Source organism: Pezoporus wallicus, unplaced genomic scaffold (genome assembly GCF_028554395.1).
Source record: "Pezoporus wallicus isolate ANWC-B61680 ecotype Strahan unplaced genomic scaffold, APGP_CSIRO_Pwel_v1 contig_4131, whole genome shotgun sequence".
In the NCBI taxonomy this organism is placed as follows: Eukaryota; Metazoa; Chordata; class Aves; order Psittaciformes; family Psittacidae; genus Pezoporus; species Pezoporus wallicus.
In genome coordinates this window covers 5,583,319-5,606,110 of record NW_026641950.1, presented here as the reverse complement: position 1 = coordinate 5,606,110, position 22,792 = coordinate 5,583,319, and the positions used below count along the sequence as shown (strand labels likewise).

General features: G+C 38.6%; 1 protein-coding gene across 5 annotated transcripts in view; it reads left to right on the top strand.

Annotated features, from left to right (window-relative positions):
* The window catches only part of STAU2 (staufen double-stranded RNA binding protein 2), a 143,864-nt gene that overhangs the window by 61,249 nt on the left and 59,823 nt on the right, over positions 1-22,792 (top strand). For all 5 annotated transcript variants that reach the window (XM_057426185.1, XM_057426182.1, XM_057426184.1 and 2 more), the window contains exon 11: positions 4,634-4,941. In XM_057426185.1, coding sequence (XP_057282168.1) covers positions 4,634-4,941 — 308 coding nt within the window. The remainder of the gene's footprint in view (positions 1-4,633; positions 4,942-22,792) is intronic.

Below are 22,792 nucleotides of genomic sequence, written 5' to 3'. Positions count from 1 at the left end.
TTTGCTGTGCATCATTACGCAAGACATGAAAACACTCCTTCTGGCTGGTGCCTGACTGGTTGTAGTGCAGGGAAGAGCATATGCTCTTCAGGGATGTTGGGGGAAGTCATACACCAGCTTATACTGCTTGTGCATACCAAATACAGCTTTTCTTGTAGGACAGGTGAAAGCCTAGGGAGAAAACTGTAGTTCTCTAAGGAAGAATTAAGTTGTGGTTTTAGACCAGTTATGCTGAGCGTCCATAAACATGAAAAGTCAGTAAGTGACCTTGAGCCCCAAGAAGTCAGTAAGTGAAGGCAGAGGAAGAGTATCCCTACAGCGCTGATCAAGTAGAAAAGAGAAAAAATTAGCACTGATATGTATATGCGAATTGACAGTACAAGCCTCATGCTGTAGGTCTTCTTTTGGAGTTGAATTGTAAAAGTGGAATTTCAGCTTTTCATTTTTTCTAATCTTCCTGACAGAAATAGAAAATCGAAAATGGGACACCAGTGGTACCAGTGTGGACTCTGACAGTGTTGCCTGATAGTGTGCAGGCAACACTGTCATGGCTCTGAACATTTCCTAATTTAGTAGCCCACTGCTGTGGGGGAACTTTTCACTGCCCCTGTATCAACAAATTCCATTTTTTGCAGAGTCTTACTGCATTAAGGCTCATTTGATGATATTGGTGGTCATTCTCATTCCTCACGCTCTTCCCCATGTAGAAAGTCCCTCTTGTGATTAGTTTTGTTTTCCATGAACTCCAGAAGGAGTAAAGGTCCAGACAGTGGGGATCCCTTTTGTAGAAAGGTCCCCTTGTCTTCCCAGCCAAGGGGACCATTCAGAGAAAGGGTTAGGGATAAAAATAACACCACTCCAATAGATCGTTTGGAGATTGCCTCTGCTACTGCTGCTGTGAAAATAAGTGTAATCGGAGCATGGAGATTACACTTCAAGGGGAAGGCTTGTGAAAGATAGTCAGGCCATTTTATATCTTAATTGTACATTTGCCTTGGAGTCTAAACTGTTTGGCAGTGGTCCAGTACATGACAGCAAAAGTAGACAATGGAAGATCAAGAAATGTATGTATAGGTAAGAGAGCCGTTTGGTGTGGAGTTTTCAGAGACTTCAGAAGATTGTGAGAGACTGCTAACAATTACCACCAAGGATGAATAAGACATGTTTTTCAAATGTTAGTGATTACGTTGCATTACTAGCCTGCATATTTTCATAACATGTTTGCCCACAGGTTTAAGTAATATATGTGGAAATTAGTTTAATGTACCTCTAAATTAGAGGTACAGTCATGAAACGTTAAAATAATTTCCATTTCCATTTATATTAGCAGAAGATGCAATGTTGTTGGTTTAAATGGTAATGACTAGTAATTGTGATGATAACCCTTAGAGTATGGTGAAGTTAGCATGGGATCAATATTTAGTGGACACAAAAATCCAAAGTGCTTTTAGCTGATAGACTATTGACAATATGAAAATATTTACCTAGAGAGGTTCTGCAATGCTTAAAGGTATTAGAGGATAGAATTTCTTCCTCCTGTATTTTTTATTAAAGTGCTTGTTTGAAGACTAATTCAGATAATTTCTGAAGAGTTCTTTTGTTCTTAGACTTACTTCTCTGTTGATGTCATACTCCTTATCTTGTGGTAACAACTTTTCTACCGTAATTAAACTGTTGCATACATACACTCTACAATTTAACAGAGTTGAAGTAAGCGAGCGATAGTGAGGAATGGTATTAAAATAATCCTCAATAATATATTGCAAATAGATAATTAATTAAAAGTTTTCAGAGTCCAAGTTTTATTGTCTTTTTAAAACTAGTCTGTAGGAAAGAAGCTGCATGAAGCATAGGCCCTGAATATAAAAAGTTAATAGCTTGCAACTGTATTAATGTAATGTCTAGAATATTACATTACTTTGTTTCCAGAGATAATCAATGATGGTAATATAATATCTGTCTCTCAGAGCCAATGTATGATTTAAATTAATTATTGCTTATAAAGCACTTTGAAGTCTTTAGCAGAAAGGTGTTGCATAAGTGTAAAAGTACTATTATGAATTTAACACCACCATTAAAGTCAGTACTTTAGGAGCATTTGCCATACTCTGTTCAATATCGTTTTATTCATCATATGCTGCATATTAATTATTTTAACATTTAGAAAGGTTAGTAATCTGGAAGTATTCCAAACCATTGTTCCAGACTGCAGTTAGATATTTGGGTGGATCATGTAAAAACAGTGAAATGGCTGAGAAAGCATGTGAAATGTTTGTTTTAAATAATATTACATCAATGGAACAGACATCTGCAGCACTGGACTTGATTTTAAACTTCTTTAAAACTTTTTTTTTAAGCTAACGTTGTACTGTGCTTTTCTAAAATGGATTATTTATATGAAAAACATTATTTCTAAACAAGTACACTGCTTTGTCTTTTATTCAGTCTTTCTTTCTGTTTCTCAAATATTTTTGGGAAATCAGATTTACAGGGGACTGGTCTTAGAAGGTAATGAGCACCTGCCACTCAATATTATTGTTGCTGTTTGATGTTGTATCCTAACATCAACTATCAGTGTCTGTGTTATCTATTTTAATTTTCATTCATGTTATGTCTTGTATAAGACTGTTTAAAAATATGAGCAGTGATAGGCCTTGGAGGTTATAGCCTTAGAAAAAGGGTATAAAATCACTATCATATAGTGATTATGTGCTATAAAATAATGCTGCATGTTTACATAGTTGTTATCTATGAGGTTATAATCTAAATTGTCCCAAACAGAGAAAACAAAATTTAGGGACCCTGTCCTCTATCTTCCCCACTAGTCTTGAACTTGTGCTTAGCTCTAGAGTTCAGCACAGGGTCCACTAGCTTTGGAGCCAGTTGTTAAGACTGGGTAAAACATTTTTAGAGTTTGGGGTCCAGCCAGGCTCCCCAGCCCTGCAAAGGTAATTAGGGATAGCAATCAAGTGAATAACAGGTGGGTCTTTGTGAATGGTACAAAGTGATACTCCAGCTTCCTGAAAGCAATATTAATTTAAAAGCCAAATGTGTGAGCAATTCAATTAAAATATTCACCTGTAAGCAGTTTCCTGAGTCAGTAATGAGGAAGTTCGATTTTCACCATGTACTAGAAAATGAGGATATTAATTACTGGTAATATTTTTTGAGTCTTCTCCTTGTGGTAGACATTTTGTTTAAAAATACTACTTTCACTACTAGGATTAGAAAAATGTTTTCTAGGTAACTGGAAATGAATGTTCTTTTCCTCTTTGAATTCTTTCTACATTCTGAGATGAATTTAATGTGTACTGCAAATGAATTAAGCATTGAACTCTTTGATTTCTTTTGGGATTACTAAATCAGTTAACAAATAGGTTTATCATCGCTAGAATGAAATGCCATATGGCTCAGGTTCACCCATCTTATTTTCAGATATATGCTGGAAGATTAAAGTATGCTATTAATATGAAATTACACATTTCATTTTTCAATTTATTATTAATAAGAACAGTTTTCCTCTTATACCAGCAAACTAGGGACTCATGTTTCCAACAGATGCTTCACTGTATATGAAAACTAGCAAATTTGAGACTTAATTCTGCACCTTTCCATGCAAAAGAATATCTGCAAAACTGATCAAGTGTGTGCTCCTGTTTCCAAGCAGTTTTAGGGTTGAGATGCTTTCTGAAAATATAGTATATATTTTTAAATGTGGACAAGTTATCCCTAATTTACATGTCACTGAAACATTTAAAAGTAATTCACATAAATGAATGTAGATCTTTTTTATGTTTACCCTAACTCCTATTGATATTAATGGTGACACATGCATGCTTTTTTTGTTCAATGTAAATGTTGTCCAAGGCACATAGCTATTTGCAAACCATAGGATGCCATACATGTGCTAAATAAATACATAAATAAATAATTTCCTCTTAATTGAAGACATTAGAGTCACTAGCACCATAATGATGTGGCTGCATGGCAATTTAAGGTTATTTAAGCACAGGCTGCTGGCAAACACTTTAAACCAGCACTTGAATCAGTGTTCCTACTGCCAGACGCCTTCCTTTGCATCCAGCAGCTCATTCTCATGAGCATCACTGCATGGTCCTACAGGTGCTGGTCCTGGAACAAGCAATAGAGCAGCTGGAGAGTACAAACAGCAGCTGTAGGAAGGAGAGAAAAGAGCTACTTCTGGTGGCAACAGTGCTGACATAGGCTAGTTTAAATTATTTGTAAAATAACAGTCTAAATTATCGCATAAGATAGGAGGTAGAAGATTGTAGTGAAATAATGGTTGTGCTACTATTTTGAAGTAGCAGCTGTTCCTCATGGTTTTCAGATCTCCAAACCTTATTTGTTCGTGTTGTGTGTTCTGTGCTAGCCACTGTTTTAGAATCCAGGATTGTAAATCCTTAAAAAGAGCAGGGGAAGAGTAGGAAGACGGGTACTTCAAATCTGCTTTCTTTCTAAATAAATCATGCAATTTCATTTGCAGCTACTGTGGAAAAAAGGATACTGCTTCTAAATGCTTACTTTGTTTTCAACTGTAAAATATGTTAATGATATTGTCTTCATGCCAAACCTATTCTGGAGTAATGAGAATGGTCTTTGTCTTTGTTTTCAGCACCAAAGGGAATACTCCATCTCTCTCCTGATGTTTATCAAGAGATGGAAGCAAGCCGCAACAAATCAGCCCCTGGTACTACTGTAAGCTATTTGTCATCCAAAGAAATGAGCCAGACTTCTAGCTCTTTCTTCAGCATATCTCCTACAACAAATAGCACAGCTACGATTGCCAGGGAACTTCTCATGAATGGAACATCCCCAACTGCCGAAGCCATAGGTCTAAAAGGAATATCTCCTGCCTCCCCATGTTCTGCAGTGCAGCCTTCAAAACAGCTGGAGTATTTGGCAAGGATTCAAGGCTTTCAGGTATGGGAGGGGGAAAATGAAGCTCTTCAGCCAGAATCATAGCATTGCCATCAAGGTTTCACTCTTGCCCTCGTGAATGTGGGCATGCATGTAACTTATCTTGTAAAATTAGATGGTGTCCAAGGCAGTTTCTGGGTCCAGGAGATACCACCCCTGCACCAATATACATGTCCCTCTTTCTCTTGTTTGTTCCTTCCTTCCATTCACCTTACTGCAGACCATCTTCCTCTCCTTTGTTTATTCTCCTTGAATAATTACGGGCTTAAATTGTGCTTTTTACATGCACTTCTTTAAGAGTCTTCACTTCTTGGCATTAGAAGCTTTATATATTTCTGGCATTAGTTTCTCTCTTCGACTCTGAGCCAGAAGGTAGTGATGCACCACCTTAACTTTGTGTTTGTCTTCTGGGCCAGGTCGTTAAAGCTGTAACTCTGCCTCCCACCCTGCACCCCTCGCTTGTAACCTATAGAACAATGTTTTCGTCAGAAGGTGCAGGCTAGGAGCAGAACTGATGTCAGAGCAATGCAGAATGTTTTTGACATCACAGTCAGTTCTAGAGAATGTAAGATGAACCACACAGGTCAGTGCATGAGTCCTTCAGCACTGATAGCCTGTATCCATCAATGGCAAATACCCTGCATTTCATAGAATAGGTGTGGCAGCCTCTGTAGTACATCCAGTCATATCTGCAGTGTGGAAGATGTGAAAAGGAAGCCTCTTCCCAATCACTATGACATGCAAAATTACACACTATAAGGACAGTAGCTCATTTTGCTGTGTTGCACCACCAGAGGATAGAATGAGCTACATAGAAATACTATTTTTCCTGTCGTAGGTTTTTTATATGGGTGGTTTAGTTTCTGTTTTTCAGAGTTGTGAATTTGTTTCATTTGAAAAGTTGGTTTCGTATGTTCTAGCATATGTAATTTGATCATGTAACCAAATTCTGGAAATGGGAGGTTTCTGTTAGAATTTTGCATGCCTGACAATGATTTGTTTTCATCAAAGCCCATGTAATTTACAAAGTATGCAGTTGTTGGAAGTGGTATAAAAAAGGCTGCTAGAATTCAAGATGCAGCGTCAGATGTTCTGTTGGCATAAGCAGCATAGTTCAATATTTTTGAATCAATATATTTGCATACATCAGATATCACTAGTGGATTTGATCTAATGCTGTTTCTGTCTAAAATGTACATGCAGCTTTCTTTTCGTCTTCATTTTTAAAGTATCATTTTTGATTTATTAGTTTGAATGTCTCTTAATACAAGAAATGGTAAAAGCCTAAGCCTCACTGTAGTAGAGTTAAGCTGCTAATAGGAATTCAGTTTTCCTGAGTTCCATTTGTTACCTGCCTGCAGTAGAAACAGATGAATTCTGATGAAAAGAAATTCAATCCGTGAAGTTTTCACTGCTCGCTTTCACATCTTGTCAGATTGCTTGTGTCTTCTAGTAACACTTTATTTTCATAGAACCAATGCACAATTTATGTTACCGTTTTGATTCCTACTTGCCTACAGTATGTGGTTACTGTAAAATGATTAGTTGTGTTTGTCCTGTTTTTTCTCATGCTTTGATTCTAGATGCTTCTGTAGAAATTGTTTATAAAAGCTCTTACCTTGAGCCAAAAATATAATCCATTTTATCCGTAAACTAGACTACTACTTTTTACTTGGCCCTGATACAAACCAAGGAGTTTGGTAGAGAATCTCGATTATTAACATCTGTCTGCTGTGTATGTAACTGATGGTTTTACACCATCTTTGCGTGGTTTTTAACACCTCACTTGAATAAGCCTGGTATTGATATGAAACTCTGCTGCTGCTGGGTGGCTGAGCTGAGGTGGAGCAGTGAACAGAATCTCTGTGGGAAATGGCTCGGTGGCCTGTCAGGTGCATATCACAGGTCTCTTCGCCATTTCAGCCTAGAAAGCTCTTTGTGTTTAAGAGTTTAAAAGCCAATTTCTTTACAGGTTAACTTTCTCAGGCATATTCACAAAGTAGAAAACTACTGCATTTGCAAACAGCTAGCTTGTTTCATGTTTCCTGAATGACCCAAAATGATTTTTAAATTGTTAGCATGTATTTGTATTCTGGTCCGGATGATAACCATAGTTTTGTCTTTCACTGAAGAACGTATGCATTCTGTTCTGTTACAATGTATTTTTGAATTTTTAAAAAAATCAATAAATACTCATATGATGTTTCATTTGTAAATGTAAACAATGTTATTTGCTTATTTGAATGGGTCTTTTTTAACTTCTTTAGCCTCAGGGGACACATCTTTACAATGTGGTTATTTAAATTCTTCTAAAGTTTTTGTATATTATCTCAGCCATGTTCAATTGTAAGCCCCTAATATTAAGAGTTACTGGGACCAGTGTATGGAAAAATACTAAAAAAAAATTACTTTTTTATGTTTTACGGCTTATTATTCTAAGTAGATTTGTCATCAATAAGCAGCAGCTCAGTGTCACTGAAAAACAGGTGTTTAGCTTGGATACTTTCAAGGCTCAGGCTTCAAATTACCTGTGATAATTAACCACAAATACTTCAAGCAAGCCTTTACAAACTCTGAATAAAGCATTTTAGTGCTTGCTTCCTATACGATCTACCAGTTAATTGTTTTGCAGACTTTGCCCAGAGATTATTTAAAGGAAAATTCGGCTTTGGTAAAGATGTTGTTTTTAAGGGACTATGTGGTATTTTGGCCCTTGTTTTGTAACTAGATTAGGAAAGTTACAGTTATTTTTGCTGACTGTTGAATTGCAGTGAATTATTCAGAGAGTTTGTTTAAATGGAAACATTTAGAGAAGCTGTTTACACATGAATCATTTGAGCTTCCAGTTTTTACTGAGGCAAAACCCAAGTTGCAGGTAGTCCAGTAGGAAATTCCCCTAGGAGTTTCCATGAAGGAAAGACTGTAAAATTTAAAAAGCCACAATTGCGTGCCCACAGTCAGGCCTGGTGTGTGGCTGGCAGACATACTTGGCTTGCTGCATTGGCAGGATTTAAGATTCTTAACATTTTCTCTGTAGTGGCTATATAATAAAACCTCACACAGGATATAGTTTCTACATGATGCATTCCTTTGATTGCAATGGTTACACAGTTTATATCTTACACCCCCTCCCACCTCCTTAGCATTTGTTTAGAGGCTTAAATGTTCCATTTTATACATTGATAGATTTGAATGTTTTATTGTTGGGCATTTCTAAATGCTTCTCATTCCCCCAGCCGGTACCGAAGGCATATGTTTCTGAGAGACCACATGCACAGACCACCAGCTCTAGGGTCAGGTTTACTTGTGGCACTTACATTTCAGTGTGTGGTTTTGAATTGTCACCAGAGGTGGGCCTAAACTAAATTTCCACAGTTGTATTAGGGTTGACACTGATCTCAAGTGTTTCCCTACCATGGCTCTAAACAAAACAAGCCCTCATTTTGTTTTGATGGAGTCTAGGAGTGCTTGAATGTCACTACTGAGATACACACGTGAGAAAAATTTCAGGGAAATCCAACCCTCAGTGAATTTTAAGAAAAAATGTATAGTTTTGGTCTGATTTGAATGTAACTGCAAATTTCCTGGAGCAGGTTAAATTTTAAGAAGCACTTAAATGCCATTTTCAAAATTGACACAGGGACTGTGGATGCTAATGGCAAGTCATTTAAAGCTGCAAAATCATCTGAAAAGGTAGATGCTTCTTTGAATTTTCATAAACATCTGTGCAAATTAGGTACCTAACTTGCAGTTCACTTGTAAGCCTGGGCACCCTACATAGTGTTTTGCAAGTTTGTGCTATTGCCTCACACTGTGAAGTCAGTCATACCTTTGAGACTTCTGCCCTGTGCTGTGTTGCCTGATGCAGACACGTCCTCATGTGCTGCCAGTTGTCATTCTAATGTGATTGATAATGGTACTTTCCTCGGTGTCTGCTCTCTGCTTTCATTGAAGGATGTAGTCACTTAGTGAACAAGCAAACAGGGGCAAGTCTGGCTTCTTCAGACTCAGCATGGTATGTGAAGCAAGCATTGGTCATAGCTTGGGCCATGCTGTGACCATTTTGTGGTCTCTCAGAGTTAGCTGTGGTTACTAACAATGCAGTACCACAGAACTGGCATCTGGCTTCCCAAGTAAAGGATGGTGGGTGAGCTTTGCATCTGATCTGTCTGAATTTGCAAGGGCTTGTGAATCCCAACCTGGGTTTTACCCAGGGTTCTCTTTCTCTGACAAATATTAAATTCACTGTTAGAACCTGTTGACAATGTTCATCACAGTTTAATAGTTCATAGTATTTTTAATGGTGAAGAATTTGGGCCTGAAACTCTTTCTGAAACAAACCTAGATGCATTCATGAAAATCAGATTTGAGTTCACGGGGAATTTTTAATACAAAAGGAATGAGCAAGAGATTAAGGGTTAAGCCTGAAGGAAATAATAGGGATATAAATTACTATCATCACATTGCAACTTTTGTATCTTGACATTTGGTGCAGTTGCCTTTATCTTCCTTCATTAACATTTTGTGTCCAAGTGCGTCGACTCATTGATGATGACCAAAATAACAATTTCAATTCAAAAGTTCTTTTCCAAAGCAGGTCGCAATTAAGAAATGTTGGTTGCTTCATGAAATTAAAATTCATTGGACTTCACTAGATGGAAGTAGCTTTCCCTTCATTAGTTCTTGCTCATTACATACTGCAGCAAAATATGCATACTTAATTTGAAAGAGCTCTTTGGCAGTCTTGATATTAGCTATGTCTCTCCTTTCTTACCTCAGAAGCTGTTTTTTGCCTTAGTAAGAGCAACATCTTATCCCTTTTCAGTCTCTCTTTTTCTCTTCCCACAGCAAGCAGAATTTTGTTCAACTTAAGTTTCATCGGTCTTTGCCAGCACACCAGGATATTTCTTTTTTTTTTGATCTTCAGTATAACTTAGGACTGGAAAACTGAGGCCAGATTGTTTATTTGTACAAGTTGTTGCATGTCTGAAGGCAACAGATTGACACACCAGTTGTGGATTTGGGTAACAAAGAGCACTGCACAAAAAAACCCCATGATAAATAAGGAGAAGGCTACAGCAAAACTTTTACCAGTCTCTTGAGCTCTTGAAGAGCATAGATCTCTGAATTAGCTTTGAAAATTGCAAGAATTCATTGGTACAAATTGCTGGTTAGGAAGAAAAATAAGCAGGAAAAAACCCCAAGCATTTCACATAGACTCCAGATTCAAATAGCTATAGTAAAGGGACTTAGGAGATATTTTCTGTTGTTCTGGTAAGTAGGAGTAAGGTGAAAGCATTCTGAGAAATGCTCAGTATTGCAGAATCTCCCTGATGAGGAGGCCAATGGAAAGAAATGAGGACAGACTAATAAGAATGCTGCGATGGAGGTAGAAGCTTCAATGAAGGGCATTGAAGCAACACATTAAAATGAAGCTTCCATGGTTTCCCAGAAAATCAGTGGGTATTTCCTGTCTCTGGGTGTCTGATGGGCTATAGATTGCCTTCCCATCCCAAATGTTCTGTCTCATTTTTTATAACAGACATTCTTCTATTTTGTTTTTGTTGGTTCCATTTCCATTACTCTTTGAGGACAGAAAGCAGCAACTTCTCTCTGCTTCTTTCAGCCTTTCTGGTAGCTCATTGCCTTGTGTAATGTGGCCCCACATGAAGTCATTCACCTTAACTCTTCCTACACTACAGAAGTTTTAGTTAGAAGTTTAATCATTTTGTGGTGATTGTGTTCAAGTGATCAAAGAAGCTGTGGTTGCACAATCCCTGGAAGTGTTCAAGACAAGGTTGGATGGGGCTTTGAGCAACCTGGTGTTGTGGAAGGTGTCCCTGCCTATGGCAGGGGGGTTGGAACTGGATGAGCTTTAAGGTCCCTTCCAACCTCAACCATTCTGCGTTCTATGTTTCTATGCTTTATTTAGTGGTGAAGTTGAGGTGAGATATGGTAAATTGAACAAAACTCAAACCATCTCTTATGAGTCATGAATTACTAATGTGATTTTCCTCAGATTTCCTCAAATTGCTTTTGAGGAAAAATAAATGTAAAATTTTACTGTGTTTTGGGGGATCTATGTACTGAATCTGTTATAATGAATATAGTTGTAATTATGGTGTTGTCAGAGTATATTTTCAAAGTTCCTTGCAGATGAATGAACCAAAAGGTATGTTTTAGCAAGTCTTCAGGAAAAAACAGTGAGGGAAAGTGTAGCAAGTACTAAAAACTAGAATGTAAACCCAGGTCATCCTGTTCTGTCCTTGAACTTGTCAGCTCCAAAAAGGTTTGTGGCCACTGTCAGCTTGGGACTGGAATGCCAGCAAATGGGCTAGTCCTGTGGAGTGCAAGTCTCATCACTCATTCAAATTAGACAAAACGATCAATAATTAAAGGGAGCTTTTGAAATTACAACAGTAGATTTCCTGGCATCATTAATGTAAAATGGATTTGAATGCTATGTCAGCAAACTGCTTTTATATAAATGCTTCTCTGAAGAAGACCTTATCTCCAGAAATAAGGAAAAAATTAGAGTATTAAAAACATTATCGTGTTTGTGGAATAATGTTAGAGAATACTTTTGAAATAAGGCTTTTAAAGCAAATACTACTTCATCCACATTTGGGGTTAGCCCCCCTATAATTCTAAGTATATAACTGTGCAACTAGCTCCCCCCCTCAAGTCATTGGAGATTTCTTTCCCAGCAGGATTAACCAAACTACAAATATTAGTGAAATTGTTCTAAAATAGTAGTGTGTGGTCGGGCCCAGGGGCAACTGTAGTCAGCTGATTTGCCTTCATGTTAACACTCAAAGGGCAGCGGGAATTAGTGACATTTATATTTAAAAATAAGTACTCATAAAACCCCTTGAAGTAGCTTGAGAGTGACTGTGCTGCCATGAATTATCAATACATGCTTCTGCAGAACAAGCAGTGGAATAGGGCTTTTGGTTCCTTTCCCAGTGCCTTGAGTCTTAGTGAAGTTTACTAGCACTGCACCTGCTCAATGGTCAGATTGGTCTATAAAATGATGTGTGGAATGGTGCTGTGCTCTATCATCACTGGAAGTATTGAAATCTGGCCTTTTGCAGAAGGGTATTCCTGTGTGTTTGTACTATGCCATGCTCAATGGCCAGTACAATAATCTCAACAGCAATGTTGGTCCGTTACCCACAGGGAGTATAAACACCTTTAGAAATGGTGTACAAAGTCCTCATTATCTCAGTTTCTGTCACGCTGGTTACTTTTTCTTCACTTTCAGCAATTAGCAAACTATTGCCTGATGTGCAAATTACTATAGACTTTTGTTGTGGGTCAACCCCAGTAGGCAGCTTAAGCCCCACACAGCTGCTCACTCATTCCCCCCTGGTGAGATGAGGAAAAGAATCAGAAGGGCATGAGTGAGAAAACTTGTGAGTTGAGAGGAAGACAAAAGCTTTGTGTACAACCAAAGCAAAAGAAGGGATTCATGCACTGCTTCTGTGGGCAGGCAGGTGTTCAGCCATCTCCAGGAAAGTAGGGCTCCATCATGTGTAATGGTCTGGGAACACAAATGCCATCACGTTGAATGTCCTCCCTTTCTCCTTCCTTCCCCAGCTTTAATTGCCGAGCAGAATGTCATAGGTGTGGGATATCCCTTGGGTCAGTTGGTGTCAGCTGTCTCTGGGATGCCCCCCTACAGCTCCTTGTGCACCCCCAGCCTGCTCGCTGGTGTGGTGGCGTGAGGAGCAGAAAAAGCTTTGGCTCTGTGCTAGCACTGCTCAGCAGCAATGAACACATCCCTGTGTTGTTAACACCATTTTCAGCACAAATCCGAAACTTAGCACTATACAAGCTTCTGTGAAGAAATTAGCTCTATCCTAGCCAAAACCAAACCTTATTCCATACCATTTACAATATGCTCTGGTCCCATACTGTACAATAGATCCTCATTAAGCATCACTTCCCTATCCCCCCCCCACTTCCCATCCTTTGCTTTATACACAGATAGGATTCCCTTAGTCTGTGGGCCATCCCTTTAAAAAGTCCTCAAAATGTCCATTTAGTCCATGTTTATCTGTTTGGGTAGATACTCAGGACAAGAGAAGTGGTTTGTTTTATGGTGTTATTGGACACCAAAGTCAGATCAGTTGGACCACTGCTGCACTTTCATGGCTTTTTGTGGGGCTTGTCCTCTGCTGGTTCAGCTGGTACCTATAGTACAGCATACAACCCAAATCTTGGGTTACAGTTTAAAAGCATATCCATTACAATCTTCCTCTGTTGTCCCTTTGTATAAGGCCATTGTGTTTAACATTGTAATGAACTCCTCACCTTCTCCAGCATGGGCTTATCCACAGGCCCAAAGGTCCTTCTGCTCCTGTGTGGTGGTCTGTGGACAAGCCCATCCTTTAGGAGTGTACCTGCTCCAGAATGACCTTACCTGACCTTACCCATAGGCCACAGTCCCTTCAGGGGAGTACCTGCTCTGGCATGGACTACTCCATGGTCACGTATGCTTCTGGATGTGCCTGCTCTAGCATTCACTTATCCAGTCACCGTCCCCAGGACTTGAGTTCTAGCCTATCCAGTACAGCACCTCAGGAACAGCAGCAATGCCCTGGCCATCTGCCAGCCCATTACTGTTATCAGTGCATTCCCAGGCAGAATAGGATGATAAGGAGAACAGGAAATGGCAGAAGCAAAAAGCAGCCACTAACAAGCGCTAGACTACAGTGAAGCCAGCAAGCCCCATGGCAAGCACAGGAGCTTGCCAAACAGTAGCTAACCAGCTATAAATTTGATCTGCCATTCTCTGATCAAATCTGTTGCTACCTCAAACCTGTCATGCCCTACACTGGGTGCTAGAAGGGACTGTTATGGGTTAACCCTGGTTGGCAGCTCAGGTCCACACAGCTGCTCAATCGCTCACCTCCATGGGATGGGGGAGAGAATTGGAAGGGTAAAAGTATGAAAACTTGTGGGTTGAGATAAAGACAGTTTAATAGGTAAAGCAAAACAGAACAAGGAATTAATTCACAGCTTCCCATTGGCAGGTAGGTGTTCAGCCATTTCCTGAAAGCAGGGCTTCGTCATGTGCAGGGGTTACCTGGGAAGGCAAATGCTGTGACTCCAAACCTTCCCCTTCCTCCTTCTTCCCCAGCTTTTATGCTGACCCTAAAGTCATAACATGTGGAATGTCCCCTTGGTCATTTGTGGTCAGCTGTCCCAGCTGTGTCCCCTCTCAAATCCTTGTGCAGTACCAGCCTACTCGCTGGTGAGGTGGTGAGAGGAGCAGAGGCGGCCTCGACTCTGCGTAAGAACTGCTCAGCAGCAAGGGAAGCATTAGTGTTATCCGCTCTGTTTTGTAGCAGAGCATACTCTCACAAATGTAGCACTATACAAGCTCCTGTGAAGAAAATGAGCTCCATCCCAGTCAAAACTAGTACAGCCTTTTATACTTCGCTGGCATCTTTACAGTTTTGTGCCACTGGGCATAAGTCGCGAAATAGGAGAACGCTTTTTATCCATGTGAATTTGCACACAGAACATAGTTGTTGTGCTGTGAAGAAAACCTACACCCTTTTATCAGGTTATTTGTACAAAACTCCCCCATTTATTCCAGACAACAGTGGAATAAAACTACAATTTTTGCTGTATTAATAGGGAATGTAGTTTCTTCTAAGGAAAGGCAGCATATCAGTCAGGATTTTATTGATAATTTTACTGGTATCTCTGATTTGCACAACATCAGGTTACCTGTTAATCAAGAGTCCTTACCTCAGTCTCAGAAACTTGCAGGTGTGCTGCGACACTGAAAATCAACTTGACGTTGAATGGCTATGTTATGTAGGAGAGGGCTTCAGGGTCTCCAGCCCTAATTCATACATGACTACCCAAAAGTAAGAAAACATGCTGGGAATGTGAAATAGAGGGAGAGATAAACCAGAACAAACTGATAGGAAGAATTGTTCCTGAAAGACAGACCTTCATGTAAAAATCAAAGCACCTGGACTTCATTGCATTCTGGTTTATAGGGGATTTTTTAATCAACTAACTTCAGAGGGAAGGTAGGCAGTACCACAGTTGATGGCAGTGACCCAGAGCAGACCTACAAGGAATGGTTTTATTAGTTTCCATTTACTTAAGAAATGTTTTTCTGGACTGTAGACCATCTAGTCCACATTATCTTATTTTTGACCTCAAAGGAAGTCAAAATAGTGGTAGTAGTTCTGCATAAAAATAACCATAAGAATCATCCTCCTACTAGTTACTGTAAGAAAAGGTGTGCAACTTCGGAAACCTAGCATATTCATTCACAGAGCATGGTGCAAGAGATAATATTTGCTGCAGGAAGAATGTTTCTGAATTAATTCACAAGTACGCAGAATTAGGAAAATAAATGCAAATCTAGCTACGAGGGGCAGTAAATTTTCTAACACCAGGTCTCCAACTAGCTGGCTTCTGGCCAGAAATCTGTCTAAACTAGCTTTCTTCTCTTCTGGCCATCGTTGCCTCTCTCCCTCTTACAAGGAAGAAAGCCCTTTATTCAAATGCTGCTGAAGTTTCATTGTTCTTGCCTCCATAAACAGCCAGGTGCTTCTTTTTTGTTTCAGTTTCTAAAAGGAAAGAAGGATAAATGGAGAATAGCTGGCTAATGGCAGTGCCTGCGTCCCCAGGTGAGGTGTGGATGTCACCTCGGTAACATTTTAGCTTTTCTCCTCGCATCTTGCAAATAACAATTTGAAATCCTCCTACATATCCCTGTGCTTAACTTGGTCCATGGAAAAAATGTGGATTATATTTTCATAACCAATTTTAGAACTTAGGGGGTTTATGTGTGAGAAAATATAAAAGCTATCAGGGTCTCTCAAGATACCGCAGCCAGAACTAAATGCACCAGGCTGTGTTCCCTGCCAAAATCTTTCTAAGTAAATCCTAATGTGACTTGATAATTTAGCTACAGACCTTGTCTTGGAATACAGCCAAAACTTTGAAAGACTGGAAGTTTCAGCTGGCAAAAATGTGAAGGTGAGGTGGTGAATTCATAGCAGACTGGGTTTTCATTTTAATTATACGGGAACTCAGCTCTCAAGCAGAAACCATTGAAAAGAGAGGCGAGAAGAAAAGGTGAAGAAGGAGAAAAGAGACAAGTAACAGTTTATGCCCCCTCTGTGAGTTAAGCTGAGGCTTTCAGGGAAGGGTTTTTTGGCAGTTGTTTCTTTCAGGCTTGTTCAGAATTGGGAGCACAACGAAGCAGGATAATTGTCAGAAGTGAAATGGTTGTTTCTTGTTCTACTTAAAGAAGGGTGGTTCTTTCTGCATACTGCCCTGTATCTAGGTTAGTGCACAAATCCAGTGTCTGTACCAGCATCAGACTTTTCAGCAAACTCAGGCAGCTAGTTTTGTACTCACAATTTCATAGTGATCCTCTTCCCTCTTCAGTAATGTGGCATCTGGGGCTTTCATGTGCAGTTTGTAAATGGAGAACAGTCAATGCTTCACAACCTTCGTAATTAAAGAGCGTTCATGAGAACATATTTCCATTCATGCTGTTGCTAGAATTTTAAACCCAGATAATTTTCTCCCTCCAAACTAACCAAGTTCCTCTCTCATGTCAGTCAGTTTTTCAGGATGATACCCAAGACAGGGGCTCCAACACAAGTGCTCCGTACCATGCTCATCCGCTATGTATGTTATTAGCAGACAGACAGAAGCTCTTTCACCTCCCTCCATTTTTTTAGGCCGTATGATAACAACAGGAGATCCCACATTTGCCAGTTTTTCATATTTGCTTTGATTGTGAATTATAAAATTTTTTCAACTCTTCTCCTTGAAAATACAGTATTTACTTGAATAATTATGGGTGAATGGATCAGAGGCAAACAAGTTGTTTCTGCAAAAACCATGTCAGCTATAGCTTATGTTATTTTGTAGTGCTTTACACTGTTTTAATTTCTGAATATACATTTTTAATCATGTTTTTCTTACTCATTTTTTTTTGGGGGGGGGGAAGATTGTATTCAGTGGTTTAACTCACTGTGGTTCAACTACTCTCTACTATGTCTGCAAAAAATACATATCTTAGTTATTAGACTAGAGGAAATGAATAGGTAGCAATGTGTGGTTTTTACACTTACATTACTTTTCAGTGTAAGTGTGATTTTTAATAGCCATGTCCTGATTTTATCTCCGGATTTCAGCTTCTCTGTCAGACAAACAGGTCCCTTTTCACACTTGAATGCCAGCCATTGAAAATACAGTTGCTCAGATGCTCACTTTGCTTGTGCTCCACAGGAGCACTGTCTTTGTAAGTACGTACCTGGGTTAAGGTTGACATAGGGAAGGTAAACAGTAAGCACCTTACTGTACTGATTGTGCTGCACACCATGATGTTGGCTAATTTTCTCTTAATTAGAACCAAATGTCACATCCAGAGGCAGGATGGAGCTGGGCCTCCTTTGCTTGACTGAGCATAATATGTGGCCAAACGTTCCAGATCTCCTGCATCACTGGAACAGGAGCTCCAAATTCAGGGAGTATCTAAACAGCATGAAAAAATTCCAGATGTATAGGCTTCTTTGGCTTAGGCAATAAACTAGTCTTGCATTTAGCAGACATTTTGTATATTCTTTTTTTGGAACTGTGTCAAATAATTTTTTCACTCTTATTTGTATTTCACATTTTTTTGTAGATGTCAGCTATCTGCCTTACTAAAGTGAGGAACATAAAATACTATTGCAGTAACCTGTGACAATGCCTTTAGTCTGCTTGCTGTTAGCTATTTATGGTACAGTAATGTTTTATTTCTTAGTCTAAACCCTAGGACCATATTTTAATGAAGATTTAAGACTACGATACAGCTGCTATTCAAACTCTGTAAGAGAGGAGCATGTTGGAATAGCTCAAGATTTACTGCTGAACTGTCGGTCTTTAAGCTACCGAGTGTCTTTATCCTTCCGTGCAGTAGCTGCGGTGCAAACTTTGCCCACTGGTGTGAAGCAGACACAGCGATTAATGAACCTGAGGCGCGCTAATCAAACATATGTTTTCTTGACACAATGATTGTGTTATATATCACATCCGAATGTACAGGCCTTTATCTTCCCTTAATGATCTAGCAAGGGGGCTTTTTTAAATGTGGGCGTTTTTCATGCACTCCTTAGATTTGTTCCACAGGGGGTGACCGTTAAAAACATCTGACGGGCATGCAGTTAGCCAGCTCCCTGCTGAGATTAGTAAAATACTATATTTAGTAATAGCACTACATCAAGGAACTCCAGCATTGCAGGAAACAGTTTGATTCAACACTTTTTTTCTGTTTTTTTAATTTATTTTTTTTTATTGTATGTATTATTTTTTCATCTGGGACAGTTCTTTTTTTCGTCCTGGTCTTGTTTTTTATCTATGCTTTAACTTGTCATAAAAGTCTTTGTTCATACAACAGGACTTTTTCCCCAATTTAATTTTTTTTTTCCTTTTAACTCTACTCCTGTTCTACTCTCATAAATAAAATATATGGAATTGTAAAGCAGGTAGTAAGAATGCAAAGTGATATTTGCTGCTCCACGCCTGAGGAGACTAATATATTGTTTGTTACGAAAGTTCTGTGGGTAATGCAATAGAATACTATACTGTGGTAGCTCCTATAATTGGCTTTGAGAAAATGGTTGAAGTGAGCAAGTATATTTAATTTATTAAAGTATAGTAAAGTATATTTAATTTATTTAATTATTTTATAAATGAAAGTATATTTCATTTATTTTCACACCAGGAGTATTCCTTTGCCAGTAAACATGCATGAAACAGAGTCTGAGCTCAAACAAACAGAATTGTTTCACTTTCTTTATAGTAGATGGCATAGGTATAAGTAGAAGAGCAACAGAAAGGGAAAGATAAAAGACCAGTATAGAAAAACAAGAATTTCACTGGGAAGCTAAAGAAAGAAAAATTATTCTTGAGACTCGTGTGATTTTTGAGCCCATTCTGGTTTGCTTGTCCCTTTAAATCCAGAGCAACTTATATAGAATCTTGGAAATTATTCTGTAAATTTTGGACTAAATTGGGTGCTTTCCCTTTAAGGGGCAGATTTAAAGGAATACCATCCTTTGTTCTAACAAAATAGTTCAGGCTTGTCAATCCAGAAGATTTGTGCATTGCTGAACATAATGGCATTTTATTACCTAGTTTATTTCTGTCTAGCATTCTAAGACTCCTGCTGGTGCGTTGACTCAAGAGTAGTTTTTGGTTTGGAAACATGAACTCCAGTGTCACAGATGAGTTCTTTCTTTTGGTAATGCATATTATTTCTTTTAAGTTATTAAATGGTCAAGAAAGAAAGTGTTTGGCCAGACAGAAGTTGTGTTTCAAACTGTGAAAACCTAAGCAGCAGTGTGTGAAAATAGTAGTCTTTACTTTTACTCCTCTTGGTCTCTTGTTAATGCACAGTTAGCTTGTTTCTAACAGTGGTTCAGTATATTATAGTGAAGCTTAACTGCTGTGTATAACGGGTCTCTCACCTTCCTCAGTTGTGAATCAGTAAACCATAGCCCTTGTTCCTGCAGAAGGACGGATGTCCAAATCCAGAAGTGCCCACTGAAGACCAGCAGACTATCCTGTTCTATTTACACAATAATTTAGGCAGATAACGATGGCCATTATCTGGAATTGCATATTGATCCAGTGGATTATAGTAGCTTATTTCAAGACAAATCCTTCAGTATTTTTACAGTTTCTATCAGGATGCTTGCACATAGGAAGGTATCATAGCAAAGGTAGATTCAAGAGATGCCTTTATAGAAACACGAAATGCGAAATTTCCTACTCTTAGAGCAGGTTTAGGATAGAAGTAACCTTAAATGTATTTTCTTGCGCAGCTTTATGCAATGTAATTTAGTTTTCCCTTTGTAAAACAACATAAAAGGTTGAGAATTTTGGCTATGCCCTTCTACATTCAGTTGTAACATTGTAAACATTCATCTTATATCTTCCTTTATGGGAAGCTATAAATGTCCGTCAAAGTATTTGCATCTCTTCAGTAATTTAAAGTATTACAAACAAGGGCCAAATTTCAACATACTTGTCAAATGGTTTCAGACCTTCACATACATTTCTATATACATGCACCAGTTTGTACTATCCCTCTACACATACTCATGCCATGCAGCTTGTTCCTGACTGAAACAATCTGTGAAAAAGATATACAGTTGCATCTCATGTGGATATCAAACATGAGCGCATACATGTATGAGTAAATGCATGGCATGTGCTTGTGGAAAAAATGACTTCTAGAGCATATGTCATTGCTTTGATGCCCAGGATGCACTTTGCATTTTAAACACAGAGGTTTTGTGCTGTACCCGTGGAGTGCTGTGTTTGGGATTTCTGAGCTGGTTATACATGATTTGTCTCAGATACTCCACGTATGTAGTTACCCAGGAGAAAAGCTAGCAGTGCTGTGTGCTTTTTCCAATAAATGAGCAGGCTCATGTAGACTTATTGCCAGGATCTTGTTGTTGTGGTGCTGCTTTGTGCTATGTGGACGTACCTTGGAGGAGGATTATGTGTCAATCACTCATAATAGTCTGAGGCTGGAGTCTTGCATTTGACATACATAGAAACTTGCACAGCCCTTACTACAGACATCTGTATGCTGGCCATTATTTTCTAACCAGGTTCCTAATGCTGTTCTGTAAGGTGATCTCTGCCAATATGTTATCCAAATAAAACATTCTGAATTTTAGTGAGTGAAATTTCATTGCTGTTTAACCCTTAAAATGCACTATGCTAATTTGTGAATAATTTGGCCAGCCTTCAGTCACCTCTCCTTGATAGCAAATACTGAATCAAGTATTTACTTGATTTGTTTCCTGCCTTAGATGGGACACTATTCTTCAAATAGATTTAGAGACATTCAGGTTCCTCCCATACTTAGTTGTAATAGCTAGGACATATAAAATGCAATACTGCTGTCCAAAAACCTAGAAGCATCTGCTCCTATTTAGACTATTTGATAACTATTCAACCACTACCCTATCTGTTAGAGTGCCTATTTTGGGCATTCTGCCCAAAAGGTAAATACTTCGCACTCTTGGTTGGCAAAAAAAAACTCGAAGCATAGATCAGATTTGAAGAAGAAAGAAATAAAATAGAGAGCTTGAGAATGTAGCAGCTAGACTGATAAATAACAAAATGTGATTACTGGGAAATTGCGCATACCATGCCAATTGTAGAAGAAATCTGAATGTTTCTGTGATTGCACAAATCTGTAGGCTAGAGAGGTTTGATGGAAGGACACAGTTATATTCTGTCCCCTATTTAAAGTGCAGTCTTTTGGGTTTTATATTACTTTTCATATTATTAACATAATATGAAGGTGTTTGGGTTGGTTCAACTGAAGAGCTTCAACAGGGCAAGAGATAATTAGAGAACTGTTGTCTGAGAAATTACAAAGTAATGGCTTTGATACATTCAGATGAAGCCAAAAATGCATCATGAAATTCCTCCAGGAAAGTTAAGCCTAGAAAGAAACCAAAATTCTGAATTTATTGCAATTTCAATGTGGGACTCTACAGGGGTTATGGATCAAATCTGCTGTTGCAGATCATAACGTCACATAATACTAATTATAATTTTTCCTCTGGGTATCTCCTGTTCTTTCAGCTTGTTAGCTTTGCTTTATTCCAGTGGACGTTTGTGAAGTGTAATGTTATTTATATTATTCTCATTACAAATAAGCCTACAGGCATGCTATGCAGTTCAGAAAGTGCTATTTTTCCATTTCTCCATATGTGATCTAAGACATGTACTTTTCTCAGTCACCAGATTTTGCACTATTTGCTATGTCATATTTGCAGTACAGAATCATCCTCTTGAGGTTTTTTGCCCCATTTCTCCGTATCACATCCCCGCAACACATACTCAGCAGAATACGGAGCTTGCAGCCAGATACCACAGTTGTGGAAGCTTCTTAAGTCCTTGTCATAACAGTAGTCCCTGGCATTTAAAGAACTTCAGTTTATATTTGCAAGCCAAATTTCATACCTTCATACCTCTTTTGATTAATCAAAATTAAACCATTGTATATGCGAAGGGGCCTCTTGTGGTTTCTAAGTAAGTAGTATGGCTTTTCTGGAAGAGAGCCACAAGCAATTTAGTGGGCACATATTGTGGGGGTTGAGAGAGAGGCAGGGATAATCCAGAAAACTTTAGGAAGGGCTGAGTGAAATTAATATTTTTATACACAGTACAAGAATTTTGCATTCTGTATCTTACTTTTGGCCACAGTAAAACTGTTTTGATGTGTTGGTAAAATAATTCTATAGCATCAACTTGGTTTTCCTCTCAGCCAGTTTTGCACTGATTTTGCTTCAGCTGAATTATTCCCAATTTGCACCTGTGGCAGAGAAGAGCTAGGCACAGGGGATTTCATTCACACAGTGTACACTTAAGTATCATATATACTTATGTCACTAAATTATTTCCACGGGAATAACTTTAATATTGTTCCTAGTTGTCTTCAGAAATAATAAAGTTTAATTTTGTAGCCTAAATGTCAAAATGAGGCTTTATCATGTAACTTTTGCCTGAGAGCTGTACAGCTGTAAATAGATACTAACATAAAAGGTCTGTCTCCAGCAGAGCCGATCTCTCTTTCCATTTCTGACAGGGGTCACATAGCCAATGTAAATTACCACCATAAACTAAATTCCACCTCTCCTGTAGAACAAAGTGCTTGATCTGCCTGTCTAGAAGCCAGGAGCTAGACAGAGAACTGTAATATTTCAACAATTCAGCATGAGTGGCAACCTATTCTTAATAATGAAGCACTGGCAACATTTAATTTCATTTTGTCTCAACATATTAAAATCCA